General features: G+C 44.2%; 1 protein-coding gene across 2 annotated transcripts in view; it reads left to right on the forward strand.

The window, feature by feature from the left end:
- The window catches only part of SNX30 (sorting nexin family member 30), a 41,985-nt gene extending 32,818 nt beyond the window's left edge, over positions 1-9,167 (forward strand). Inside the window, exons 7-9 of one of the 2 annotated variants that reach the window (XM_044452410.1) lie at positions 1,000-1,086; positions 2,197-2,349; positions 3,971-9,167. In XM_044452410.1, coding sequence (XP_044308345.1) covers positions 1,000-1,086; positions 2,197-2,349; positions 3,971-4,030 — 300 coding nt within the window. In that variant the 3' untranslated portion in view covers positions 4,031-9,167. Of the gene's footprint in view, positions 1-999; positions 1,087-1,165; positions 2,350-3,970 lie in introns of those variants that run through there. The other variant, XM_044452411.1, reaches the window with a different exon arrangement.
- The last annotated feature ends 1,676 nt before the right edge of the window (positions 9,168-10,843 follow it).

Genomic DNA, 10,843 nt, shown 5'->3' on the forward strand with positions numbered 1-10,843 from the left:
AGTAACTTCTCCACAACTACAAAGCCTCTGCCACGTGTTCATTTTGTGGGCTGTCATCCCACGATCTTTGTGAATTAGTCGGCAAGTTACTTCTTCTAAATGAAGGATACTTCTTAAAAGGGCGACCACCAGCTGTCCTTGTATAAATATTTTCAGGGGATTTTACTGCCAGTGAATTATAATTGAGTGAGGGAGCTGTTTGTAAGTGGGTAGCAAATTTAGCACATTTGTCAAGAAATCGCCTGCCCTTGTGCCTCTGAATATGGGATTGTGTGCTTCAGGGGTTGCTACCACTGCTGTAGACAGGGAGTTACATCTATGTTGTTTGGTTACATCTTGCTTGCTGGATCTGTTTAACCCTGTATTTTCAGAGTTTTGCAACAGGTACCAAACCTGAGGGTGAACACCAGCCATTTTAACCCCCTTTAAGAACATCTTGGAAAAGAACGCCATAGATTTTCCAAGGAAAAACACTTTGTTTGGGGGACATGCAAATTAAATAGTATTTCCTGCTGTCATCAGAAGTTGTGCTTGAACCTTTATACTTGCAGATAGGGGTCACCTGTGCCACGCGTCTGGGGGAGGAAATAACAGGGAAGTCCAGTCCTGCTCCACGGGTTGTGTCCTTCCCATGGTGGAACTACTATTCTGGATTTAGTGAAGAGAGACATCCTCATGAAAACTCTTCAGCTCAGTTGTGGTAGCAGGAGAGAGGGGGCTTCTGGGTGAGTGGGCACCTTGCAGCGGGCTGCCCCAGCAACCTCTGAGAGCTGCGTATGGCATTTATGGGCACGCGGTCCAGTGCAAGAAGACAGTGTGGTCGCCTCTCCATTCACTGGACGTTTTCTGCCTACCCAAGGTGGCACAGGTTTGCATCGGGCTTGATGGGACTGCATAGGAAGTACCTGCAAAGGGTTGCAAAAGCAGTCATTTATCGGTAGCAGAACGGGGAACTGGAAGTGTCTTCCCTAACTGAAGCATCCGATTTCTGTTCCTTAGAATGTACTGAAGAAACGAGATCAAGTTCAAGCAGAATATGAAGCCAAACTGGAAGCTGTGGTCCTGAAAAGGGAAGAGCGCCCAAAGGTTAGGATTTTGGGGGTAGCTGTTGGAGGTGGGAGAGAGCACTCTGGTTTTGCATGCTAATTTATCCCGTTGTCTTCAGTGCTTTTCATTTTGCTACAGTTCTGTAGGATCCACCTGCATGCGGCATTGTGAACATACAACGTTCTTTCATCTGCTCCTGTTTCCTGAGTGCTTTGCATAACATAGTAGGTTTGGAAATAAAGAGAAAAACATTTAAGATACAATGACTGAATAAAGTGATTATATGATGATATCCCAAATGAATTCTTTCACTTATTCCCAATCCTGCACAATCGAGTTGTAGGAACCAAATGATGTGATGCATTTCCTTGCTTGCTGCTTGGAAGCCAACTGAAAATCAAATAGTTGGCCTCATGTGGTTTCATTTTAAATTCCGTTTTAAATTTGATTTTTGTGGGACCCCTACCAGTCTTTTGCGGAACCTGTGGAACACAGTTTGGGAACCACTAGTCTAAAGTATCAAGCTCTCCATCTTTTTAGAACAGTAAATAGGGATGGTGGCCCTTTGGCAGCTTGCTTCCAGGACTAAGTTCCACTGGACTGGGATACAAACAAGAGTAAATATTCCTAGCAGCATGTTAGCAATCTCTTTAGGACATTATGCAAGCATGACTCCATTATTTTCATTTAACAGTCCTATGAAGCTGGAAGATAGATGGGCCAGCCAGTCAGTTTCATAAACTTTTGGAGAATATGAATCCAGGGAACCTTGGTCCAGATCCAACACCAGATCCAATTTGCTGCTTTGTCTACCCTAATCTTACCTCAGGTTCTCCTGATGGCTCAGTAGCTGAGAGAGAGAAATGGCCTTGGAGTAAGAGGCTCTCATTTGTACTTAGCATTTGACTACTGGATAACTGCTAACATTAGGTGACGACTCAGATTTTAAGCACATTCCATCACTGGTCAGTCGTTCAGTAGAATGGGTCGATACCAAACAGAGGATGATGATAGATCCAAATGGTGTGTATTCATAGACAAGTCTTTCCAACAAGGGGAAAATTTTCCGTTTCCAATCAGTCATTGTCCATTTGCCGAGAAGATATAGCTCATTTCTGCGCCAGTGCTGAGTGGTTTCTTTGTCTCCAGGTGCCCACAGATGTTGAGAAGTGTCAAGACCGAGTAGAGTGCTTCAATGCAGACCTCAAAGCAGATATGGACAGATGGCAGAGCAATAAGCGGCAAGACTTTCGGCAGCTACTGATGGGAATGGCAGATAACAACATCCAATATTACGAGAAGGTAAATCTTAAAGGCTCTCACTGAATGTAGGGTAGCAAAGGAGCGGAATTTAGTGACCAGCTTGCTCAAATTTAACTTACTGTAGCTTGAACATGGTAGAGAATGCTGTAGAATTGCTATAGTTCTTATTTACCCCAAACCACTTATAACTGTAGCTCTTTATTAGTCCTGTGGCTGCTGGCAGCTGCCCTAGTAGGTGAAAGCTGCTTTGGTAAGCCGGGAAGAGCGCCCCCTGCTGCAGGTTGCCCAGAGATATTGGCACAGCTGCTGGGAAGAGCTTAGGCAGGGATGGAGAACCGTCCCCTCCAGAGTTTGCTGCACCGCAGCTTCCATCAGCCCCAGACAGTGTACATACCCAGTCACTGGGGCAACGAAAGGTGCAATCCGACAGCATGGGGAAGACACATGTTTCCCATTACTGAGAACGGGAACTTACGGAGCATTATGCATTCCTCAGTAGTGGAGCTCATGGGGGCACCAGCAGTGGTAGAGAAAGGCCCGGCAGCCCTGGGTTGGCTCTGACTCGTTCAGCGAGGCAACTATATTGACAGAAACAAGCCGTGTCCTTTTCTCTCCGAGTAGGTTTGACGCTTGCTTGCTTTCAAGGTTGCAGCTTTCCAATGCTTCTACAAAGACATAGCATCTGGTATCGGCTCCAGCAGTAATAGCTTAAGAACCAAGCAAATGGAAAATTTTCCTAGAACTGATTCATGCTAGATTCAGGGCATGGGCAAAGCCCGGACATCTGGGTTAGAAGTACTGCACCTGGGCGCTTTTTATACATCATTAGCAAGCCATTAGCAAGCCGTGTGGCCACAGTGGTGGCAAATGCAAAGGGGCTGGTTCACAGATGAACCAAGAAGTGAAGTGCTGCTCGGCTGAGGGAACTGCATGAGTCCTGGGCTAGCAGCTCTGAGGTTTTTGTCTCCACCTTGATAATCTGCAGTTCTCCAGGTCAGAGTAGTTGCAGCCTTCTCGAGCTCAATTCTGACTGGCTTGCTTTTCTTTAAAGAGCAAGTCTTTAGACATGTTGCAAATAAAGCACATAGTCTTTGGGTTGATGAGGTATTTTTTTTAAAATACGTCTTCTTTGGGTTTTTAAACTGCTTTTACTTGGCAGATACTTGGTCATTCTGCCTGACTGCGTGAAAATGTCTTTGGGGGGGAAAAAGCTTCCATTAGTCAATTAAGGCCTGTGAAAAGCTTTTGGTGTTCTCAGATGTTTGGGGCAACAGCTCCCAGAAATTCTTGTCCACTGGTCACGTGGGCTGAGGCTGATGGAAGCTGAAGGCCAAGTCATTTACAAGGCTGTGGAAATGTCCTGGGGAAGGTTGCTCCTGATCTTTATCTGGAAGACAGTTCATCAGCAGATGCCCAACTCCATGTGTGACTGAATCTCACTTGTGAGGTGCAAACTGCGCATTCTCCAAACAGAGTGAAGAGTCCTGTATGTGTAAGACACGCTTACATGATTGTGTTTAGTTGAATGGAACTGAGAGCTATTGTGCTGATCAGACATTTGAACTCACCTCTTGCAATTTTAGGGCCGCCTGGGGTCTGGTCTCAATTACAGGACTGAGCGGTTTGTTGATTGCGATATCTGTGTCTTTGGTTTAAATAGTGCCTTACGGCGTGGGAGTCTCTTATACCACTGCTGCAAGATAAGCCCGAGACCAAATAAGAAGTCACATCTTCCCCTACCCAACTTTCCCTGCACCGTGGACCTTTGACCCAAGCACACAGTACCACTACGGCTAAGCGTACTGAAGATACTCTATGCACGACTTGGTGAAAGACTTTTCCCACCTGGAGGAACACTACCTGTGCTGAAACTTGGGACTGCTCAACTCTGAAACTTTGGAACCATATGTTTTTTCCATCAGCTTTTTATTGAACTGTCTGAGTTGGCCTTGAACACTCCTATTCTGGCTAACAACAGGAAATGCAGGGACTCTTTCTTCTCTTGGACCACTTTATATTGAATGAAATTGATGAATGGAACACTAAAATATTATTAATAATAAGAATAAGAATAATAAACCCATCTCTTGAATGCAAGTTGCAAACATGACATGTTTATTGTCCTCCCTTTTCCTTGTGAGTCAGGTAAGGGGTGGCTGACCATGGAATGCTGAAAACCTCTTGGTTCTCCTTGCTCCTTCACATTAGAAAGGGGAAATGGCTGCTAGAAGGTCCTACTGGCATCTGTAAAGTGTCTTTGAATTAGCCCCTGCTTGTTGTGTGAGGCTTGAGGAAGGCAGGAGCTGGTACAGTCTAGACAGAACATGCTAATTTGTTTTAGAATGCTCATCTTTCTAATCAGACCTGCTGGAATGGTGTATAGTCCATATTGTTATACGTTCTTGCTGGCCATTTTTTGGGAATGGCATGGGTGGGGAAGTCTGTGTTTGTGTCTGAAAGTTTGTAGTCTTTTTTCCTTTAAAAAGGAGGAAAAATCAGATAAGCTTCATTTCTGTTCTAGAATTGCTGGTGTGTTTGCCATAGGAAAAGGTTTATCGCCTGGTGACCAAATTTATGTCAAACATCATTCATGATAGTACTGACTTATTGCTGTGAAAATCGTCTTGAACATTTTTGGGGAGGGGGTAATTAAAAAGGCAGATACCATTTACGAATATAGCGATTTTACATTTCTTATTAACCATCACTGAAAGAAGCTCTTGATGCCACATTTGAGGGTTTTCAATGTAATTAATTGCTCTTTAACTTCAAACTTAAGAACTTAACATTGAAGCATACATGTACCTTCCTTCTTCTGTTCTCTCCAACTCCATATCTTCGGTTTAACTTCTTTTTTGGCATTTGGTTGTTGCACCTTCATAAGGAAGAAGTGCCCCTAAAATTGATTACTAATTCAGCATATTTGCTCTGCTTTTCTTAAGAGAATTTCTTGGCTTAACAACTGCTTGAAGGAAATGTTTATGAGTGTGGGACTTTTGCTTCATAGATAGAACAGTACTGGCATTTTAATGACTGACACATTTGCAAAGCTTATTCCAGAATAAGTTAATTAGTCTTTAAGGTGCTGCAAGACTGAAGGTGCAATGCTGACTGGAGAATGTAGGGAGATGCAAGAATTTTTTTGTTTCACATGTATAGAACAGGGCTCAATCCAGTCACCCTTGTGGCAGATGCATGTAAGCCTCTGAATTCAGCATGCATGGCTACATCTCTAGAATTTGCTGTACATTTTACAGTAACAAAGGTATGAATACTGTTCTATTAGTACAATTGTCTGATTCTTTGCTACAGTTAAGTCCTGTTTACCACTTAGGCTAGAATGCTTAAAGTGCTACAACATCAGATACGCAAAGTGCGTAAAAGGCAACCTTAATTTTAAATTTTATTGTATACACCACAATTGGGTTCTTTTCATTTAGTAATCAGTACACTAATTTAACAAAATGCTATTTGACTGAGGAGGATGAAAAGCTGGTATGGGGAGATCCATCACACCTTTCACCCACGACCATTTGTCTCTGTGATGTGTTTGACCCTGAATTTCATGGGTGGCTTCTGGCTCCTCTGAATCTCAAGTTCATGAAGAATCAACAAGCTACATTTCTTCATGCATCTTCCTCTGTGCATTTGTCAACAATTCTGGCAGGCCTGCATGTTGGACAAGTGACGTATATGTTATGCCGGATGTCCAGTGTATGACCTTCAGATGATGTCATTTGCCTAAATGAACCTGTGATTGGGGGAAGAATGTACTTCGGGGTTTTCTGGGAGGAAAATAAATTATTTTGAGGAGTGGGGGAAAGTACTTTGTTTTTAGGAAATTCATGCAGATAACACAACAGATACTATTTCTAAAAGCCATGTTAAATGTCATGCAGGAGATGTGAGGACTGTACTGATTGGGTCAGAGATGTAAATATGTGTAGAGTAGGTTAGGCTTTACTGGAAAGTAGTTTCTAAGGAAAGGCACCAAGAGAAATAGCTGCTCCTTTCCTTCCTGCTGTGCTCACCCCCGCTTCTCCAAAACTGATTTCCCAGTGTGGAGTAGGGGGTAGATTAGGGTTCATATAACTTTTTGCCTTCATACCACAAGAGGGAAAGCAGAGAAAGGAGACCCTTCTTCCCCCATCCTTTCCTCTTCGCCATACATACCTCTGCAGCTGGGTCCCCTCTGGATGTTTTGGATTAAAACGTGCAGCGTGCTTGGCTGTCCAAAGGATGCTGAAAAGCACATGCCAGAAATCTGAAGGGCCCTTGCTGGGAAGGCTGCTCTAGGATAGGGTTCAGCAACTCAGATGTTTTGGACTAAAACTCCTCACGTTCCTGACTGGGTGGTGCTGACAAGAGCGATGTCCAGGAGTGGGAAGGCTGCTCTGCAGGGACTCTTGCAAACAAAAATGGGAGTCTCTGTCTGTTTCCTGTAATGCCCGCTTTGGCCATCAGATGGTGTCTCTCCCCATAGCTTGTGTAAGGACTTGCCTTGAATAGTGAAGAAGTACGTTGCTTAATTATTCAAGACACCTTTTAGTCCAGCTAATCAAGCTACATAGGTTCAAATCTACTGTGCCAAAAGCTTCAAGAAAGACCTGATTTTGCAAAGTGTAACCCCATTTTCCCCTGAGCATCATTCACTTGCATTTGCTAAGATCGATCTGCAGTTTTTCTGTAAAATCTTCCCAATGGAGCTGATGCTTAGAATGGTTTCTGAGATTGCCGTACTGCATACCCACGGGAATAAATTACTGCTCTGCTTCTCAAAGTCAGTTCCCTGGATCAGGCTAAATTTCACATGTTGCTTTGCAGTACCAGAGCAAAGAGTTGCTTCATAGTTCATGCTCTGTACTATTTAATGTATCCCCTCCGTTGGATAACTATGGAGGGAAGAACGTGAGAACTAAGGAGAACTTCTCCGCTTCATTTCATAATTGTGTGAGACCCTGTAATGGTGAACTGTCCAAGCTATGAATTGACAAGTGTTTGGTTCAGATTTCAAGCCAGCCATGACTTTGCTAGGTGCCTTTAGGCAAACCACCACCCACACACGCTATTTGTCTTAAGTTACCTTAGGGAGCAGGTTGTAGGCTATACTGAGGTTGTATGGGCTGCTGTTTTAAGAATGTTAAAAACCTCTGTAAAAGGAACTTACGATGTTTGGAGTAGACAATGCTAAGTTTACTCAACTGTACAACTATTTACTCAACTGTACAACTATTCTCGGCTCACATTTGGGATGAAGAATGAGCTGTTTTCTCATGTCAAGTAGTTTAAGAAATGATCCCATAAGTAATTGTTGGTATTAAAAGCCTATTCATGTCAACTTGCAGGACGAAGCATATGTAGCAATGTATGAAAATGGCCAATGTATTATTTAATGCCTTTCAAAGTATGAGTATGAACTAGTGTCTAATAGGGACTCTGCTGTTTGGCTGTCTCCAGAGGTATTTCCCAAAACTTGGCCTTTGGGCCTCCTTAAACTTAATTTGTGCTTGGCCTAGGCCCATGGGTATTCACTGTGGCAAATCCATAGGCTCTGAAATGAATGGTTAAGGTCCCCAGTGCATAGCATTGAAGGCATTAACCAAGCGGAATCTGTGGATGAAGGAAGAACCCATTTCTGAAAACAATCAAGCATACTTTATATTCAGTAGGTAGAAGTGTTCCAAAGGTTTCTTTAAGTTACCTCTTAATCAAAATCTTGAAGAAGGAATGGTCTGTCTTAAATTTTCCCCATGTTTCCAATGTCAAGAGGAAAAGGGTGAACTCACTAAGCTTCATGAGATGGTACTTCAGTTGATTGTACTGTTATTGATCCACTCAACCTGAGATTGTGATGTTGGCTATATTTACTTCTGGATTTGTGCCTGGTAAACCTCCAGGCCCTAAAGCCTGGGTTTTTGGCTTCAGCCTCCTCCTGTCTGCTTGGTTTAATGTGCTGCAGGCAGCACAGCTCATTTTGCAGTCTCTGTTCTTTCCTTGCTCCACAGCTGGAACGGAAGATGCAACCTATTAGACTGAAGATGCAAAGGTTTAGAGAGAGGCTGCAATTGTGACCTGCAAAGTATTCTTGCTTCAAGCCAAACAAAATAAAATTTTAAGAAATCTGTGCATTGTTCTATTGCATATGCATCCAGTTTGAATGACTGAGACCGCACACTAATTTGAACTGGAGGTAGTCTGTGAAAAGGTCTGTTAAATAGCTGCTTGGCCCCACTGGCAGAGCCCTGTCCTCCCCAAGCAGGTTGTTCATCGCTGCAGAGTCTGGGCCTTCTTTCCTTGAAAAGTAGGGAAACTGACAGTGTTCAACCTGTGCCAGCTATTTAACAGGCATAGCAGCGCATGTGTAACCCACAATGCACAAGAGGCGTGGAACAGGCCCTGTTCATAGGTAAACATAATGATTGCAAGGTACTCTAAAGATGGCCGGACCGTCTCATTGTGGGAATGCGTGATTCTGAATTGTATGATGCAGCTTCAGGTTATGCAAGAACCGTCAACATTTTGTGTTAAGCTTGTCAATATAACAAGTGTTTTTGATCCCGTAACTCATGTGTTTTTGTTTTCTCCTTGATGATACATTCACTGGTACCACCCAGTGTTTTTATGTGTATGGTTCCTCTAGCTGGATCTTACAGGTTTTTGAGAGTCCTTTTCTTATTCTAAGATCTTTTGACAGTGAGAAACATTTCTGAAAAGAGTAAACAAATGCTGTTGCTTTTGCCAAATATTTTTGTAAATGTATATGTATGTGTTTTTCTTGAGGCATGTGTAATGATGTAAATGTCTAACCATTTTTTACACACGCTAAGGTCAGTATTAAAATAGTCATGCTGTTGGCATAGTGGTTTATCCTTTATCAAACATGGATTTGGATACTGGGGAAAAATTGGCTTTGGGTAGCCCATATTGTCCTCACGGTACTCTTAAAGTGGTCATTTAAACTTGCATTTAATGTCCACAAATGAATGTGGAGGTGCGTTGCCTTCCCAGTTCCAGTTCTTATCCCAAAGGCATTCTATAGGGGCAGATAATATGTCCATTTTAGTCTGCTTGTGCAAGAATCTTGAACGATTTCACACACGAGGTTTTAAAGTACCTCTTGCTCCAATACAAATGAATATTAACCTGAATATTCCTTTTTATGGCAAATAAAATCTTCTGCACCCCTGATGGTCACAGGTTTTTCCCATTCTCTTTTTTTAAAGCAAGGAAGCAGGGGGGAGGCCCTTGGGCGACTTGTTTGTGAAAATGCTTGTTTGCACCCAAATGGTTAGTGCGATTGGTGCTGAGGGTGAGAGGCGTCAGGAGCAGTGGCAGCCGGGATGCTGGCAGTACATTCCCCTTGCCCTGTGGGAAGCAAACTGCTGGATAATCCTGAAGGCATCCTCCCACAAAGTGGGGAAAAGGAAGCATATAGACAGTGGCCTCATACCAGGCAGTCTGACTCTCTTTTCTCTGACCGGCAGCCCTGCAGGGCTTTCCTATCACTCAGTTTCCTGCTCCTCAACAGGAGACGCCAAGGACTGAACCGGCAGCCTTCTGCATTCTGTGCTGGTGCTTTGCCATGGAGCCACCCTTCCCTAGCAGGAGTCTGTCAGCTGAGCTGCTTTTAGGTGTGCATGTAGTTCGATCCTGCCTGGCTGAAATTCCCTAGCAGTTGGTGTGTGAGAAGAATTAGGTTCGGGTGACATGATTGGTGAGCCATCCCGAGATGCCATGCATAAGGGATGGCATATAAAAGTTTTAAAGAAATAAATACACTTGCACTCAGAGATGGATTATAGGCGGACTCGCGTGACAGGATAAGCAATGGCGTTTTTTACCTTTTGCTGGGGGAGGGGGCTGTCTTGCTGTCTGAACTCCACTGTGGTATCTTGGCATGGAATATTTGGTTTCTCGGTACAACGATGGCACATTGTGTCCTCTGAACTGGGAAACATAGCATGGCATGGTCACGAGGCCAGGCCCAAACAGCTGCTTGGCTTTGCATTCCCTCTTTGGCAGGCCAGAGAGCGAAAGGGGACCTGTGCCACCTGACCCTCATTGCCGCCACCTGGGGGCTTCTTTTCCCTCCTTCTGACATAAGTAGCAGCAAGAGGCACTTCGCTCTGGCACGTGCCAAGTGACAGAGTGGGAATCAAGGGAGCGGCCCTGCTCCTTCTGCAGTGCTCTTCCCCCTTTTGCCTCAATGAGGACCAGGCACCCTGTCCTGCTCAAGTGGGGCCCCGGAGTAGGAGTGGAGGGCGCCTGGCCAGCTCCTTGTCGCCTCAGCTGTGCTTCAGGATGTGAGCCGTGCAGATGCAGCAGAGGCCTCTTTGCAGTTCAGCTCATGATTGCAACACCTTCCCTGTGGTGCCTCTGGGGATACTGTCTGGAGGACTGAGAAGGAAGAAAATGGCAGATGGAAGGAGAGTGTCCATGCTGAGCCCAGATGGCTTTCAGGCACGGCCACTCAAAAAAAGCCTGGTAAAAGCCACACATTAGCTTGTCACAACATGTGAGCCTGGCTTAATGG

This window comes from Varanus komodoensis, unplaced genomic scaffold (assembly GCF_004798865.1).
Source record: "Varanus komodoensis strain SLA01 unplaced genomic scaffold, ASM479886v1 scaffold72, whole genome shotgun sequence".
NCBI classification, from domain to species: Eukaryota; Metazoa; Chordata; class Lepidosauria; order Squamata; family Varanidae; genus Varanus; species Varanus komodoensis.